Raw genomic sequence first — 18,805 nt, 5'->3', positions numbered from 1 at the left:
GTTGGCTGTCCCAGAGGGGTGACTTCCCCCAGAGCCTGGCTACAGGGACTGCAGTGGCAGGCGAGTCCAGGAAAGACTCCGGCCACGTCCTGCAGAGACCACGGGTTAAGGGATTTGCCCCCAGCGTCCTTCAGCTAGCCGCTGGTGGAGCCAGGCCAAGAAAGGAATCTGACCTCCAAGTCCAGACAACTCGCCTGTCCACTGCAGAATGAAGAGGGGAGGGCTGGATTCAGTGAAGAACATTCCACCTTTATTCGCCATGAGGGCACCAGCGATGCCCAGTTCCTGGAGGTGGACCCGAGAACCTCAAGCTCGCAGAGCGCCAGGCTAAGGGCTAGACGTGGCCCGAAGCTGCATCTTCAGAGCAACAGGGAGTTGGATGCTGAGTCTAAATATCTAAAATGATCATACGCATACACAGGAAAAGGAAGTTTTCCAAGAACTTTGGGGTTAACAGGGCCCGGGAAAGATAGAGACCAGTGCTTTTCTTACCTGCTGTAGGCACGCTAACATTATACTGAGGTAAAATAAATAGGAAGGCAGTCTTGGCGGTGACCTGTGAAATAGAGGGAAAAAGTTCCATGTTAGCTTTTTGTCCACATCAAAAGAAACAAGCAGGGGTTTCCCTCGTGGCGCAGTGGTTGAGAATCTGCCTGCCAAGGCAGGGGACATGGGTTCGAGCCCTGGTCTGGGAGGATCCCACATGCCGCGGAGCAGCTGGGCCCGTGAGCCACAATTACTGAGCCTGCGCGTCTGGAGCCTGTGCTCCGCAACAAGAGAGGCCGTGATAGTGAGAGGCCCGCGCACCGCGATGAAGAGTGGCCCCCGCTCGCCGCAACTAGAGAAAGCCCTCGCACAGAAACGAAGACCCAACACAGCCAAAAATAAATAAATAAATTTATTAAAAAAAAAAAAAAGAAACAAGCAAAGCCTGCTACCAGCCCTGGGGCCACGCCTTTCACACCTCAGACCCACAGGCCTCTCCAATGAAGGGTTTCACCTAGAGCATAAGTTAGCACCATTTGTTTTTTTCCCATTTTCTTTAATGACATCCCTCCCAATACCCTGCACTAAAAACAAACGAAACAATCCCAAGTCCTGGATGGTATCTAGACTTGTACTCGCTGCAGATGGAATACAACAAGGTGTGCTCGGCCGGCCGAGAGCTCAAAAGCAAAGGGTACAAATCTGTCTGCCATTCATTCATTCAAGTGTTTATCAAGTTAGTTTTAAGTCCCCAGCATTGGTGAAGTCAGAAACTAACAGAAGGTGAGGTCACAGCCTTCCAGAGGTTTCCAGAACTTAGGACCTAGCCGAGGTTCCCCAGCACGCTGGCTAACTGCACCGTGGGCGGCAGCCCGCAAAGTCTAAACTTGAGCCTCAGAAACAGAGAATTCCAGCTGCTAATTTCACATATGCCCTATTGCGGGGCAGGACATAACACTCCACACCGTTGGTCTGTTTATTTCGAAAGCTGCCTTTAAAATCTTGGTTGTGCTGTGAAAGAACTGTGGTCGTCACTTGGTTATTAACGGCCAGCTCAGTCCTCTTTCAATTCAGCCTGCAGGGGAGAGACTACAGGATGCAGGATTCGAAGCTTGGACTCAAGAACCGATTGCCTAGGTTCAGACGCTGCCTCTGCATTTGCCCACCTCGCAACCATGGGCCGTGATCTTACACCTGGCGCCTCACTTCCCGTGTCTCTAAAAGGCAGGATATTTGTGGTACTCCAGCTGGTCTGGGTGGCGATGGCCCAGCTGTTAGCGTTGTTTAAAGCTCCCCAGATGTTTCTGACGTGCAGCTGGGGCTGAGAAGTTCTGCAGCAGGTGCGGAGGCCAGGTGAGGGGCGGCCAGACCCCAGGCCTTTTCTGGGAGGCCCCTGGGGACACCTCATCAGTAGCGTTACTGGTTCTCCTCTAAACAAAAAGATGTGAAGGGTGCACCGTGGGTGTGGAGGAAACACACTGGACTGTGGCAGAAGCAGCAGGGAAATGGTTGAATGATGCCTTCCGGCCCCTCCACCAAATGCTGTACCATGCTCAAGGCACAATCTCTCCTTCAGTTTTATTCAGGAAACACACTTGTCTTTTCAGCTGGTGGGCTGAAGTGGACCTCTGTGGGGTTCTGGCTGACCAGTACCCCTTTGCCCCTTCCCAACATACCAGGACTTCCAGAGGAGACACCCCACCCCAGCTGTGTGTTGTCACTGTGGTGACCACGGTCCTCCCAGGAGGATACAGGGAGCAGACCCTCTCCCCAGCCCATCAGACCTCCTCTCCTGGGCTCTGAATCTTGAGCGGGGATGGAGGAAGAGCTGGTTAGCCCTGAGTGCCTTCCAGACTTTTCTGCTGGGGTTCCCCAGACCCCATCACCTGTATGAACCCCCAGACGGCCTCCTGAAGTTGGCCAGAGTCCATTCCTAAGAGACATCAGAATCCCATTCATAGAGCACATTCGAACCCCTGGGGGAGGTTCTAGAATCTCGATGCCTGGGCTGCCCCGGCCAATTAACCCTGCCCCTCGGGGGCATCAGGGAGCCGCCCACACGGAGCCCAGCCCGGGAGCCCCTCATGGGAGCCCCACCCTCACCAGCCTCGCAAAGCAGGCCTCTCTGGCCAGTCACTGTCTGCGTCCTCCAGAGAATTCATTTCATTTACCCAGCTTATGTTTTAGGTCAATTTTTATTTTAACTTCAAGAGAAACATACTTTTTAAAAAGTGAAACAATTCAGAAATACGTAAAGTTAAAAACTGAATATTCACTCTACGGTCTTGGTTTTCCTCTCTCTCTCCACATGTATGGGGTCAGTTCTCTGAGAGCTTTTCCCATGCATTTCTACACTTGGAATTTATTTCATTTTACTCTGACATTATAACTTGGATTGTGTTTATGCCACTTGACAAGAGCTACAACTTTCTTTTCTAATTTTTTTTTAATTGAAGTATAGTTGATTTACAATGTTGTATTAGTTTCTGGTGTACAGCAAAGTGATTCAGCGATATATATATACATATACACATATATAAACATATACATACACATATATACTTTTTCAAATTCTTTTCCATTATAGTTTATTACAGGATATTGAATATAGTTACCTGTGCTCTACAGTAGGACCTTGTTGTTTATCTATTTTATACAAAGTAGTTTGTATCAGCTAATCCCAAACTCCTAATATATCCCCTTTGGTAACCATAAATTTGTTTTCTATGTCTGTGAGTCTATTTCTGTTTTGTAAATAAGTTCACTTGTATATTCTAGATTCCACATATAAGCAATATTATATGGTATTTGTCTTTCTCCTTCTGACTTATTTAGTATAAGAGCTACAACTTATTAAATACTATTTAAATCACCTTCTTAGCTCTGTTAATCAAATGGTTGTTACAGGAACATAAAGACCAAGGCACAAAAATATTCAGAGTACATGAAAGTGTTCAAAGTATAGTGACACAGAAAACATGTAGGTCAACCTTTTGTTTACTGATGTCAATGTAGAGATAAGTGGTTATATAATAAAAACTTCCTACACATACTAGTGCTTTTCATTACTGTTTCCCACAGGGCTACCCCTAATGTTTAACACTGAAAAGCTCGGCCAAATAAAACGGGCTCACTGTGAAAGTGTATACAGATGTATGGACTTTTTTTTTTTTTTTGGCATCCTTTCTTTTTATTGAAAAAGATTTTAGAAGATGGCAGTTAATAAAGGGCACAAAAAAATCACAGGGATATACTAGTGGAAAACATAGACAAGATAAAACTAAGAATGCCACTGGCTTCTTTAATTGGTTAAAAGCACAAAATGTAACAGGCAGAAAGTCTGTTTTAAACAAATTAAAAAGCTGTGTTTCTAGACATAGAAAACAGACTTATGTTTACCAAAGGGGAAAGCCAGGGAGAGGGGTATAAATTAGGAGTTTGGGATTAGCAGATACACACTACTATATATAAAACAGATAAACAACAAGGACCTACTGTACAGCACAGGGAATATATTCAATATCTTGTAATAACCTATAATGGAAAAGAATTTGAAAAAGAATATATATATAGATATATATATGTATAACTGAATCACTTTGCTGTATACCTGAAACACAACATTGTAAATCAACTACACTTAAATTTTAAAAAAAGCTGTGGGCTTCCCTGGTGGTGCAGTGGTTGAGAATCCGCCTGCCAATGCAGGGGACACGGGTTCAAGCCCTGGTCCGGGAAGATCTCACATGCTGCGGAGCAACTAAACCCGTGTGCCACAACTACTGAGCCTGCACTCTAGACCCCTCGAGCCACAGCTACTGAAGCCCGCACGCCTAGAGCTCGTGCTCTGCAACAAGAGAAGCCACCGCACCACACCACGCATCACAACGAAGCCCCCGCTCGCCACAACTAGAGAAAAGCCCGTGCGCAGCAACAAAGACCCAACGCAGCCAAAAATAAATAAATAAATTTATGGGGAAAAAAAAAAAAAGCTCTGTTGTTGTCTCAATTAGCCCCAAGTCAGATATATACACACCCACAAAAATGGTATGTGAAGTAATGCTGTCCTACACAAGAAGTTGTACCCTGAATTAAGGGAAACAGCTATTGACACAGGAGTTGACACAACAGAGCATCAGCCTGTACCTGCTGGAAGAATAATCCCCCCTTTTTTTAAGGAGGACAGCCGTTTGGCATATAGGCTGGGCAGATGCCCTTGGCCTGGCCCTGCATATCCAGTCCATTCTGGTTACTCCCAGTCGTTCTGTTTGGGAAGTTACCGTGATCCCAGCGACAAAGGACCACTGCTCCTAGGGGTTAGGTTCCTAAAGGCCTCTGGTCCTTTTCCATCAACCAATCAACATGGAACCCTGGTTTACGTGTGTTCCTGTTGAAAGACGCTGTATGGAACACAGGCTGTTGAAGCGTGAACACTGAACCTGTGGCTCGCACCTGAAGGAAGCCCTTCTGACACTCTTATGTTCTCCGCCAGGCCCCTCACGGCCTCGCCGTGCTCCGGACCCCGAGGCGGCGGCCCAGCACCACGCGTGAGGGCCATTTTAAGCAGCCAGGTCACCGACAAAAGGCACAAAGATGCAAGAACGTGGCACTAAGCAGATGGCAAAAAGCCCACTTGCTCACAGCAGGAGCTGGACCAGGAGGGCAGAGTGTCGCCGGGTTCCCCTTCATCTGGGGACATCTCGTTGGGTGAGCCACACGTCTCACCGCCCTGTGCACGTCCACAGATACCGCAAAACCCGGAGATCAGGTTCTGAGGTCACATATACATGTCAGCGAGCAGCCCCACTGCACACACAAGAGGCGCGGAGAGTGAGGGTCAGCTGTCCTGCGGCAAACCCAAAGGCCAACGAGGGCCGAGGTTCTTTTCTTTTTTAACCTTTATTGAGGTGTAATTTACACACCATAAAATTCACCCTTGGTAAGTAGACAGCTTTATGGGGTTTGTCTTTCCTCGTTTTTAAACTCTCCCTTCACTGGAATGTAAGTTCTAAGAAAGTGGGGATCTCACTCATCTTGATTATCTTCAACCCACTGCCTGCAACAGTGCCCAGAAACAGCCCGTGCTCGGCAAGCACTTGCTAAATGCAGACATGATTAAGCAGGGGAGCCGGTATTGCACTGTCACCTGACCCTCAGCTTGTCCTCTGCCCTCATTCATTCCCCTGTGCATGTCCCCTCTCTCTCCCTGGGGTCCGTCCCAGTGCTGGGCACGTTGTAGGTCTCTCATAAATGCCTATTTGATGAGCGAATACGGCAAGCAGCTATAATATTTAGTAACCGCAGACGAATGCTTAACAAATGCTCTCTGAACATGATTCTAAGAGAATAGGACCTGGGACTCTGATTAAAGCAAAAAATTTGAGGTTCCAGTATTTTTCCATCCCTGCGCTCCTCGTCGTAGCAGGAGAAACCATTCCGAACCATGCAACCTTCTTTCAGGCAGCTGTGCTCACTCCCACGTTACACGTCTCAGCAAGATAATGTCCATTTCCCTGTTTCATCGATGAAGAGGCTAAACCTGGGGCACAGAGAGGTCCTCTCCCCAGCAGGATCTCACAACTTTACAAACAGAAAAGACAACATTCAATTTGATTTTTTAAAACTGTGTTCCAAAAACAAATTTAGGAGACACACAATACGGCACATAAAATAGAACGGTGACATAAAACAGAAGCAGGAGAGAACAAACAAAAATATATATTGAAGGCAAAAAGAAGGAGCCGGAATGAGGCTGATCCACAAAACCTCATTCCAGAAAGTCCAACTCGTTGGCTAAAGGCCCCCAGAAATTTGGCCCTAAGCTTTCTCGAAGCCATCAGAAGGAGGAAGGAGGGATCAGCTCCTGGATTCACCTCGCCCATTAATTAAGAAAACAAAAAAGACTGCCCTAGGGCTTCCCTGGTGGCGCAGTGGTTGAGAATCTGCCTGCTAATGCAGGGCACACGGGTTTGAGCCCTGGTCTGGGAAGATCCCACATGCCGCGGAGCAACTAGGCCCGTGAGCCACAACTACTGAGCCTGCGCGTCTGGAGCCTGTGCTCCGCAACAAGAGAGGCCGCGATGGTGAGAGGCCCGCGCACCGCGATGAAGAGTGGCCCCCGCTCGCCGCAACTAGAGAGAGCCCTCGCACAGAAACGAAGACCCAACACAGCCAAAAAAATAAATAAATAAATAAATAAATAAATAAAATTCAGTTCTCTGGAAAAAAAAATATCATTTAAAAAAGACTGCCCTAAAAAAGCAACTCTACTTTTCCAGCACAAAAACCATTCTCTGTGCTTTAAAAGGTCCTCTGGCACCCCGAAACTTCACTCCCAACTTCTCCCAACCTCAGACCAGGGACGAAATGGCCAACAAGCCCCCCTCTGCCAGCACTGGCTGGGTTTGTGTAACACAGAGGGCTGAGAAACAGGAGCCTATTAAAAATGTCATTCCAATTATTTCCCATACCTCTAAGGCTATTGATAGGAAACATTATTGAGTTTAATAGCATTTTAAATGCCTGAATCAGTGGGTGAAAGGTTAAAAGTGGAAACATGCTAACACACTAATGCAAAGGAGAGCACTAAATTACGTAGCAGGGGCCACCACACACGCACGCACGCGCGCACACACACAAACACACACAGAGGAAGCCTCATTGAACTTTTAACTCAAACAGGGCATCAAGCACAAAGGCAGTGACACTGAGCATGCTTGTGTAGCCATAACAAAACCAAAACCGTTCCACATGCCGTGTTCTATTAGGGGCACATGAATCTGAGCTCTCAGTTGCAACTAGACCAAGGATGCCAGTAAACAGCTGCCGCCAGAAGAGCACAGTGGACTTGGACTCCAGTCCCAGTTCTGCTGGGGCGGCAGCTGGGAGACCTCAGGCAAGGCATTTTACCTCTCTGGACCCCAGTCTTCTCATCCATGAACAACAAAAATAATGGCTGTGAATGTTATCAAGGGTTTACTCAGTGCCACGCACGTTTCTAGGAGCTTTACAGAAATTACTTCATGTAGTTCTCACAACCACCCTATGAGGCAGACACTCATAACATTCCCATTTTATAGATAAGCACATAAAGGATCAGGTGGTCAGAACGGACGTCCTTAAAGGTCCTCTCCACCTTCAGCTCCAAAAGGCTATCATTTCCTGGTTCCACTTCCTGTCAATGCCAAAAACACTGCCTCACGCTGACAGCCTGCTGAGAGGTCTTCCCACAAGTTTAAAATATATTCCTGATTCTGAAGGTTGTGAAGATGAGGCCCAGGTGTCATCTGTATCCAACAGCGAGAAAACAAGGCCTCTCAAGTCAACCTGCCAGCCCGCAAGCCCCAGATACCGGGCACACCTGGGCTTCCCAATACCCCAATCTGCTCTTTTACACTGCAAGCTGATATCTGGGCACCAAAGATAAGAGAGGAGAGATGTCATGAAGGCAGTCTCATGGTTTTCCTGGTAAGCAGTATTTGACCTTTGGTTTGGTTTATTGTTTATTTCTTGGCCACATTCACGCACTGGTCCTTGGAAGGGGCTGCGCTGCAAGATTAGCCACCAAGGGCAGGAGAGGGGAGGAGGCCCCCTGTTCACAGGCAGCCCTGCTCCAAACTGCTCTGCACCATGAACAACGCCTCTCTCACCCCGGGGCTGAAACACAGTCCACGTGGCCGACCCGGAACCCCTCTGACCGAGAGATGCTCATGCCCTGGTCCTCAGGAGCACAAGTAGAGCCAAGTGACCTGTCCCCCTCTCCCGGCCCAGCCTGCTCTCAGGAAGCCAAACGACCCCCACTCAGAATTTCCCAAAATTGATTTTGCATCTTTCTGCCCAGGCAGCGGATAGAAAAATTTCAGTCAGACAGGAAAACATTTAAAAGTCATGCCTCTCACAGGTATAGAGAACAAACTAGTGGTTACCAGCAGGGAGAAGGAAGGGGGGGGAGGGGCAACACAGGAGCAGGGGATTAAGGGGTACAAACTATTTTGTATAAAATAAGCTACAAGGATATATTGTACAACATGGGGAATATAGCCAATATTTTATAATAACTATAAATGGAGTATAAGCTTTAAAAATTGTGAATCACTATACTGTACACCTGTAACATATAATATTGTACATCAACTATACTTCAATTTAAAAACACTGCAAAAAAAGAAAAAGAAAAAAATTAGAAATAAATAAATAAAAGTCGTGCCCAATTGATGAGGAAGGGTTTTTTTGGTTTGTTTTTTCTTTTTTCTTTTTAATAAAAGAGTCTTTTAGCCCTTCTCTCCTGAAGTGTTGGCTTTATGAGTTGGGCTGGTCACCTGCACACACCTTTTTAGGGCCAGTACTTGAGGGGTGAGGTTTGCAGCCCCACTGTCACTCAATAAAAGGCAGATACAGCTGAGACAAAGATGCTTTTCATGCTTGCTTTCTGAAATTTTCCGTCTGGATGACCAGGGGCTGGCGGGGAGGGCCGAGTGCCTGCAGCCAGGGGCAGGATGCTGACAGGACCTTCTGGGTGGCTTTTAGCAACGTTTGGAGATTCAGTTTTCTCACTTGAAAAACTGCCTTAATGTAAGAACTAGGCAAAGCTACCCAAACACACAAAACAGATTCTCTACAAGCCTGTGTTCACCACGCTGAGAAGACTCCCTATTAACAGTCACGACTGCAGTTTTGTTATCGGATTAAAACACGACACTGTATATTTATGAGAAAAACCCATCATTGGAGCAGCCGCAATATAATGATAGTGTTTGCTTTAGGACATTCATCGGTTCCAAGGTCTAAACTTTATTTTGGGATCGAGAGGAATTTAGAAAGGGTCACTTATAGAGTTTTAAAAATCTTTGAAGTTGAGCTTTTAATTTTTTTTTTTTTTTTGGCCTCGCCGTGGGATCTTAGTTCCCCACCAGGGATTGAACCCGGGCCCTCGGCAGTGAAAGCACCGAGTCCTATTGAACTTGACCTACTATGTGCCTTACCGATAGCCTTAGATAAAATACCTACATTCCATGTAATAAATATACTTCTTCTCTGGAGGCCTTAATATATATACACTCTCATCTGCTCCCTCAAAAAAGAGCCCTGGGTCAATATTTCAAATACTCTTACTTGATTATATATTTCACCCCCAACCCCAGGAGCTTTCCCCTTGTTTGGGTGGGTCAGCATACTCATAAACCATTCCTCACAGAAGCTAAAAACTAAATAAAAATAAAGAAGCGCTTGGTCATTAAAATTTTTTAAATAACAACAAAATAAGGAAGTGTTCACACAAAATAACTTTTTAGAATGTCAATGTTCTTAAAATGTGCTTCTCTTGCACCGCATAGCAGAGTTCAGATTCTTTGTGGATATTCCTGAAACACCCACACAGGTCAGGACAAAATATCTTTACCTTTTGGGCAAAAGCCGCCTGTTCGGATGCAATATGATCTTTAAAATAAATTAAAAATCAACAAAGAAAAAAGAAAGAGTTTTGGAGTGTAGAATTTTAGGCTCCGAGTGGTTTTCGGAGGGTTCCGACTCAGTAACATTTTAGATTTGATTGCAGAAAAGGAACCACGGCACCAATACATCACAGGGCGTCTGAGGTTCAGTTTCCAAAGAAGCTTTAGCTCCATCTGCACAAGGAGGGGGGCAATTCTAACCAGCACAGATGTGTCTGCAATGGCCAGGCACTAATCACTGGCAACTGTCGAGGGAGGCTGCCAGGTATGGGGGACGCGAAAGGATTATTCAGGAGCTCTGAAGAGCCAGGTAGCTGGACCAGGCGGGGGCCCAGGTGGATTTGCCTTCATTTGCTTATTTACCATTAAGGAAGAAAAGAGCAGGCAGACAGTGATCGACCGCCACCATGTTTAATTATTCTCCACCATCTGGAAAGTTTCCTACTCAAAACATCAGCATGTCCATCCCCACGTTCTGACTGAAGAGCCAGGCATGGGGAGTAGAGCTTGCTAGAAAGATGAACTTGAGACAGCAAAGAAGCGTCTCCAGGGGCCACCAACCAGGCCCAACGGCGGGGCAGAGGCTGATTCCCACGGGAACCCTCAGATTCCTCTCGGGTTCGTGTCGGGCCCATGAAGGGAGGCCCTGGCCCAGGCTGTCCACCTCTGCCCACGCTCAAACTGAGCAAACTAGGGCAAATAAGCGAGTTTTTACAGTACGCCATTCCTCTGGCATTGAGGATGTGTGATCTCTGCTGTCCCGGTTTCTGCACACCCCTACCCCACTGAGGGGTGAGGGATTAGGTGACAGGTCCCAGCAATGGCCTCTGTGGTGCCACCTAATACCAGCCTTACCTTCCGCCCTCGCAGGAAACTGAGGCCAGGCCGGGAGCTCTGCTCTGCGCATCCTAGTTCTGAACTGCCTCTTTCCCGCTCTCACGGGACATGCCTTATAACCCCGCCCTTGGCAGGCATCCAGCCTATTTTGCCTGAGTCTACAAAGACCTGTCAAGGACCACCTGCAGGAGGGCACCTGAGAGAACTTAATGGATGATGATTTGATTCAGGTGAATTAAATCAAGGCCATCAAGGTGAATAAAAAACACCCAGCACTCAAATATCCCTGTTTGTCAGCAAATAATATTCACAAGGGGATGTTCCAAATCGTCTTCAAAGTGGAGAAGGAAAATAACAACATAAAAGGCAAGAGTTCCCAGAAAAATGTGCTACAGATAAACAGAAAATACATATCGAACCCCAAAGGCATTGCTTGAGGTAAACACTACCCACATTTTGCCGCAAGAGTCCCTCCATACCCCTCAACTGAATAAATAAAGCCCAGACAAACGCTGATATCTAGGTTACATGCTGTATTCTAAGGTACTTTCTCTCTCTCACACTCACACACATACCCACACTCAGATAAAGCTATATATGTTAGTACAAAATCTCATTTTACTAACTGAAAGTGGTATTTTAAATGACATCTAAAAATGTGTGGTGTTTCTTCTCTGCCCTGGAGGCCAGCCTCCATCACAGCCTCTCAGCACCCCAGGAGGCTGCCTGTGACCTCACACAGGTGAAGGCAGCCCAGGAAGAAAACCACACCTCAGAGGGAGAGGCCGGACAGAGTCTGAACTCACAGTGGGTTCTCGGAGGTTGACGGGAGGCCGCAGGCACCCTCATCCGACACTCGGTGTGCAACGCCCCGTTCCCCACCTGCTGGTGAAGCCAGGCCTTGGAGCAAGAGCCAGGGGCCAGGTGTGCCCCACTCTATTTCAGGGGGACACAAGAAGGAACAGGAACCGCCAGGGACACCAGGGACCTTAAGCTTTGGCCGAGAAGCACAGATGATCTCCTTGCAAGACAACCACACAGCAAGAGGCAGAGAAGGGGAGGACGCAGACACACAGGCACACACAAGGGGGCGGGGGACCCCTCCCTGCCGAGGCCTGGGAGGGGGGACAGCTCTTCAGCCACTACTCTGTCCCCCTCTGTACCCTCACCCTAAGGTAGGAACCAAGGCCGTGGCCTGCAGAGGGGAACCACCCTGAGTGCTGTTTTGCCATCTCCCTGACTGAGGAAGACTACAGATCTGCCTTCCTAAAATACCACAGGCCCCGCTCCAGAGTCCTCCATGACTCCCTGGTGCCTACAGAGGAATCAGGACCCCTGCCTGGATCCCAGGACTCCACAGCTACCCCACCTCAGCTTTCTAAGCTTTGCCCCTTCAACTCCCAGACACAGGAATGCCCTCACCCCAAACACCGTCCCAGGCAGGAAAGGCACCACCCAAGTTTGGAGCCCAGCCAGACAAATCAGTATGGAAAAGCTCATCTGCATCACAACAACATCGTCATTATTAGGGGGTACGTACAGCAGCGCAGGAGACCAGAGGGGGGCCCCACCTGCCGTGGAGAACTTCAGCCAGGAGGTTCTGCCCAATCTGCATCCTGAAGGGATGGGCAGGCTGAAAGAAGGCAGGAAGGGGCTGCGTGCACGCAGGCAGAGAAGCAGAAGAAACAGGACTCCCAGGAGATGGTCTGTGTGAGGAAGGCGATGAGGCGGGAAGGCTGGCAAGAACCAGGTCCTATGAAGGGCCCTTTATGGAAGGTATAAAAACTGGACTTCATCCGACTTGCAGGAGGCTTTAAGCAAGGCATAACATGATGAGGTCTCCACTGCAGAGAGCTCGTGCTGCTCAGGGCGCAGAGGACGGGCTGGGGAAGCGTGGGGGGGCAGGAAGCCAGTAGGAAGGAAGGGTAACACAGGCCTGCATGAAGGGGACGGCCACAGACACAGGCAGCGTGGGGTCGTTCTCAGAGGGCTCGACGGCACAGTCAATTCAGGTGGGGAGTAGCCAAGAGCAGTGCTCTGGTCTTGTTCAGGAAACGGACGTAGAAACCTAGAGCTTCAATGAGACGTGCTTGGTGTTAGGATGGCTGTTCCAAACCTTGCGGGTGGTGGGATCATCAACTGAGAGGGAAAACAGCTGTGGTCCAGGGCTGGGAGGGGGAGGGGGAGGGAGGGAGTGGGCTGAGAAGGACCAGTCACAGAGGCAGAAGGAAGCAGAAGGGGTCCAACAGCCAGGGGAGGAGAGTGTCAGCCAGGGGAGGAGAGCGTCGGAAGGAGTCCGGGCTCCGGGGAGGACCAGTCAGCCTGGCACTGAGATGCTTGCTGCAGGCGGCAGGGGTCTTAACTTTTTTTTTTTTTCTGATGGATCCAGAGCAGCTGGAACAGTGAGAACCCAATAAATATTTGTGGAATGAATGAGTACATGAAGAGTCTATCCGATCTGGGGATGGGAAGGTCATCAGGGACCTTGCTGAGTAAATGTTGCAGAGAAGGAGGGGGCAGAAGCTGGTGCACGGGGTGAGCGTGAAGGGGAGAGAGAAGGGGAAATGAGCCTGCACCGCTTGTTCCAGCGGTCGGGAGGTCAGGGAGGGATGCAAGAGCTCGAACCTCCGTGTGGTGACGAGAGAGACCGCTGGAGGAAAAGGGACTGGATATGCAGAAAACGGGAGAGCTGCAAGGAATACATCTATTCAAGGGGGCTCTCTTCAGGGAATGAGCTCCAGAACCACAGGAGAGGGATGGCCGAGGGGAGCACCGGCCCTGGGCAGCTCCCCGCTCAGGCCCCACTCCCCAAGATCCCTGCCGCCTCTGAAGTTCTGACACTTGTCTAGATCCAGAGAAGAGGCTCCATCAGTTCGCCCTGAGTTGATGTAATTCAGAGGGGGAAACAGGAAGTCAAAGAGGGCTGTGGAGGACGTGGTGGGAGAGGCAAAACCAAAACTAACACCCCCTCCCCGTCCCGCACTGCAGGGCTGGGCACCATCTCTGTCTCGTCAATCGTTTCCTCTGACCCAGCACCGCACTGCCCCTCTCCAAGGCCATCGCTTCACCTTCAGTCATGTCCCGAGAGGGGGAGGCAGGGCCACCTGGATGGACTCACGGGAGGACGGCTGTTCTGCGGGTCCCGGGGGGATCGTGAGGGTGCTGGCCACGGGAGGCCTGTGGCTTCCCATCCCTCCATCAGCCTTCACCATCTCCAGCCGGGCTGATGGGGTTCGGAATCAGAGCCCCCAGACACGCCCATAAGCATCTGGCCGAGGGCCAGGGCCCACGTTCAGAGACCTGCAGTGCCTGTCACTACTGCCACAGAGGGGGCTCCTGGGGCCTTCTCCTGGATCTGCCAATGGTCCCCCCGGGTTTTCTAACGGATGTGTCCAGGAAAGCGTTAGAAGTGTGTGTGTAGGCACGCACACATGTGCACGCAAAGCAGGCTGGTAAGACACTTTCACACCCCAGAAACATACCTTTGGTTAGAACTGAAGAATTAAAAATTAAAGAATTTTAAAAACTTTTAAAAATATAAAATCAACCCGTCAATCACAGAATATTTACTGAGTCCATGCCCTGGGCAAGGCACGATGCCACTGGAGATGAAAAAAATTCTAAGACCCACTTCCTTCCCTCAAAGGCTCAGAGACCAAAATCAGAAGCGAAGTTATCAATCTAGCACAACTCCTCAATTTCAGAGGTGATAAAACTGACCGCCCTTTATTGAACATTTACTGCAAGTCAGGCCAGGTTGAGGCATTTTATGTGATTACCTCAACAAGTCTGTAAGGAACAACATTGAATGTGTGAGATCTCATTAAATGTTGGGCCCTGTGCTAAACACCAAACAGCTTCACCTCATTTAACCTCCAGCTCTAGAAGAAACTACTACGGCTGCTATCACTGCCACTACTACTACTACTATTTACTGTGCTCCTACTATGTGCCAGGAATCACTGTAAACACTTAACAGAAATTCTCTCATTTAATCCTCCCAGAAGCCCTATTATACAGGACAATCAAAGCTCAAAAAGCTTAGGAAGCTTGCCCAAAGGCACACACAGCTAATAAGCCCCAGAAGTGGGACTGGAACCCAAGAGTCACCGGACTGTGGCGTGTGGACTCCTAACCACGTGCACCCCTGAACAATGGGCCTGAAAACTAAGGATGGAGACTTTGCCGAGTGAAGAATTATTTGTGAGACAACGAGAAAAGATGTCATGAATCAGGACATGATCCGACAAAGGACAAGTCGGGGCTCTTTTACTTTCCCAAGGCAGAGACCACGGCTTCATTCATCTTTGCACCCCTAGGGTCCTTGGCACAAAGGAGGGACTCAGTAAATATCAGTAAGTGCTCTGGGTATGGAGATCTATGGATCTCCTCAGGAAAGACTTCTGGGACGGGGGGGAGCTGAGCCAGGAAGACGTACAGATTGTGGTAAAGTAGAGGGGAGGGGGGAGGGGGAGAAGAATCACGATCGTGCTGAGAAAGTGCAGGAGACCTCCAGATAGAGCCAGCTGGCTTATGCATCATGGCGGCTTTGGGGGGCCAGCTACTGCATGGGCCAACTTCAGAACAGCTGAGATCCCCTTGTGTTTCAAACAAGCTAGTCTAAACCGGGACGCAGAGAGGAAATCTGGCCCTCAGACCCCTTGGAGCTTGCATGCATCCATTCATTTCTAAAAGCTACCGGGCTCCAAAGTCAACTTTTTGCCTACGGAGTTCATCAATGGGATGCTGTCCATTCCAGCATCGTGGGCATTTCAACATCTAGCCAAGCCCAGATGAAAAAACAACTGCTTCCTTCAATTAGGGAGGCAACACTGTCACATAAAAATTCAAACTCTATTTCCAGCCACAAAACTCTACAGGCTGTCCCACATTTCATAATTTACCAATTAAATTTTATCAGTTACCTGACAGTCTAGTGAGTCTGAGCTCCTCCACTTGAAACTGTCAGGGAAGTAATCTCCCGATGGATACAGATATTCCAAGACTAGTGGTAATCGGACACATGATCAGAATCCTATTTATGCTCCCCTGGAACCTCCTCTTGGTCCCAGAGGGCCGAGGGTACAGAGCACTCACTGGCCGAGAAGGAAATGGGTTTAAGTGGTACTTGAGTATTGTCTGAACTGGGGCAAAAGAGGGATGCGGAAGCATTTGACGTGCTGCCACTTTTCAGAAGCCAGGGCAATCCTGGTCTCACCAGAGATCAGGGTAATAAGTAGCTTAAAGTAAACGCGTTACATGGTTTGGCTTATTGCAGTCAGGAAACATCTGTCCCGAAGGGCTGTTGTCAGCGTTTGCAGTATTTCAGGAGCACCGGTCTCGCTTCGCCACACCCCCCCCCTTTCTGACTGCCCGTGGGCATAAAGGAGGCAGGACTCAAAACAGGAGATAGAAGAGAATCGGCAACTGCTACTGGGCTGCGTGAGTCTCCATCCTGCCCCGGGGCCCAGGGCAGAGGGCGGATGACCTTTATGGAGTGCAGCAATGGGCTTCCTGGACCCCTGGCTTCGCTTGAATCCACAGGAGGTGAGAGGGCACCAGGAGGGGGTCACTGCCGGGCTCCCTCCCCACTGGGCGACGTGGCAGTGGCTAGATCCAGTACCAAAGGTCCAGCCCCCCTCCTGCAGCCACAGCTCCCGTGGCCATGACCTCTCCCTCTCTCTCGCCTTTACATCTCAACAAGTTCTGCATCCACTCCATCCCCGTTCTCTTCAGGTTTAGGGCTATCTTCCACGACTGCAAGCCCTGGGGGGTTTACCATCCCTAATCTGTCTTCCTTCATCCCGTCCCCACCCTTGTGAAGAGCGCCTTCAATAACCTTCAATCACCCCATCTGTTTCCTGTGGGACCCTGACGGAAGCCGTTAGGCTCCTCAAATAAAAGGCTTAATACTAACACCACATGACAATAATTAACCTCATCAATACAACCACTGGCAACAGGGCACTTCAAATCAGCAAAATGTTCTCCCATCCACACATGCTGGGAATATTACTTGGGAAACTAGTGGGAGGCAGGCAGACAGTCACTCTCTGAGTCCCCAGTGACCAACGATGCTGACAACCAGGAGAAACCGCTTTCTTTGTGCAGGACGCCTTGGGGCTGGCTTCTCACAAACTCCCATCAAGACAAGCCCCCGCTGTGGACCAGCGACCACCTGCCTGCATGTTCAGGGGCCTCTACTGAGGACACCACTGCCCTCAGGCTGCAGGAAGGAATCCCAGGCCACAGATATTCGACCACAGAGCTTCTAGCACTGATTTTGGAAAGTCACACCCACTCTGGGGACTGACTTTACACTGACAAATAAGGTCTCAATAATCTTATCTGCTCCAGTCAGGAAGTAAAAGGCTCTCGACTTGTATGTGCTCCAAGCGCTGCACGAAAGTGGGTGGAAGGGATGAGCTGGGGAGTCCCCAGCCCAGCACCTCCTCAGACAGAGAGGATTCTTTTCCCTTTTACTTTTTGGGGATAGAGTGCGCCTTGAAGGAAGGTGGGGGAAAGGGGTGGGGGAGAGAGGGAGGAGGGAAAGTCTGCAAACAAACTGGCCCTCAGCTCTGGGACGCCCTTCTACCTTTTCCTCCAGCTGAGCAGCCTGGGGGCAAGTTGTCTGCCAAGCTTCCCCGTGTAAACACTCTGGCACCAGCTGGGGTTTGGAATCTGCTGAGTCTCTGCCAGCTGGCGACCTGGAGATGGGCCGGATTAAAGGAATGCGTAATGAGCGAGGGGGTGGGAGACAGGGGCTGTATTTACCCAGAGGGGGTCTGCAGGGGTCACTGGCCAAAGGGGGCTCTGGAAGCGGAAAAGTCCGAAGGGAAGAGGAAAGGGGTTCGAAGGTGCCCAAGCGCCATGCCCCACCCAAACGGCCCAAGGCTGTTATGCTCATTTATTTTTTTTCCTTCTACAAACTGGCTTCTTTGTCCCCATCTCGGTCCCCCTGGCACCCCCCACATCTCCCAAGCCAGTTACACACGGCCCTTTGAAAGTTCCACAGCTGGTTGCTCCAGAAGGCTCAGCGATCAGCCGGCTCGACACTCGATCCTCTGCGATCCCAATGCGGGAACGTTAACACGGGAACCCAAGCCACGTGCTGACAAGCAGGCCCCGGGCCACACTGGGCCCCAGCCCGAGGCCAGGCAGGCAGGGCACAGAGAGTCCCAGCGGCCAGCCCATCTCCAGCCTTAAAGACAGAGGCTGCAGCCTCGCCCAAGCGAAGTCCGGAAGGCAAGGATTGGGAGGAGACGGACCACTGGACGAGACCACAAGCCCACCAGACCCTCACGTCCTTCTGCTGCCCAGGGTGAGCGTGCGGGGGACAAGAAGTGACCCAAGCCCAAAGTCCTGGTGGGTACTGGTGGCCACACCTGCAAGGAAGCCACCCGCAGCCCTCCTGAAGCACCTGCAAACATCTAACCCCGACGCAATATACACCACCAAGAAGAGGAAGCAGGCGGCCCTGCAGAACAGAAGGAGAACAGCCCAGGGAGGAGGACGGTTCCTAGGAGCTCAGCCACAAACCAGATGTGAGCCTCAGGCTACTACCCCACTCACAAGGCCTTGGGGTTCTCCTCTTTTAAAGGATGTTCTCTGAAGTCCCTTTGCTCCCTCGGATTCTTTCACACACGGAGGCCTCCAGGACAGAGATTCACCCCCCCAGGTACAGGGTTCAAGGCCTGGCCCTTCTCCCTTAGAAATCCTGCCCCAGGGACCACCTCTATTCCAGTGACACTCAGATCTACTTTTCCTGCTCAGATCTTCTGCTGGGGGACGTTCCTGCATCTTTACCTAAACATCACACCATCAACTCCATTCAGCATGCCAAAAATCAAACTATGCATCTTTATTCCAAAAGCTGGTACCCAAGAGACATCCCTATATCTGCCCATGTCCCAGGCTGCAGACAAGGAGTCCCACCATCCCTTACAGCCACCTGCTGGCTTTTTCCTTTATTATGTTATTAAATCCATTATTTCCAGTCACACCCTCATCTCTCACCAGCCTACAGAAGAGGC

At 49.7% G+C, this 18,805-nt stretch overlaps 1 protein-coding gene across 5 annotated transcripts in view; it reads right to left on the bottom strand.

The window, feature by feature from the left end:
- The window catches only part of TRAM2 (translocation associated membrane protein 2), a 74,435-nt gene that overhangs the window by 34,013 nt on the left and 21,617 nt on the right, over positions 1 to 18,805 (bottom strand). For all 5 annotated transcript variants that reach the window (XM_036869207.1, XM_036869210.1, XM_036869209.1 and 2 more), the window contains exon 2: positions 493 to 556. In XM_036869207.1, the coding sequence (XP_036725102.1) occupies positions 493 to 556 (64 nt within the window). The remainder of the gene's footprint in view (positions 1 to 492; positions 557 to 18,805) is intronic.

The sequence above is a fragment of the Balaenoptera musculus genome, chromosome 11, assembly GCF_009873245.2.
Source record: "Balaenoptera musculus isolate JJ_BM4_2016_0621 chromosome 11, mBalMus1.pri.v3, whole genome shotgun sequence".
NCBI lineage: Eukaryota > Metazoa > Chordata > Mammalia > Artiodactyla > Balaenopteridae > Balaenoptera > Balaenoptera musculus.
The sequence above is the reverse complement of the archived record's forward strand: the minus strand, read 5'-3'. Positions and strand labels throughout refer to the sequence as shown.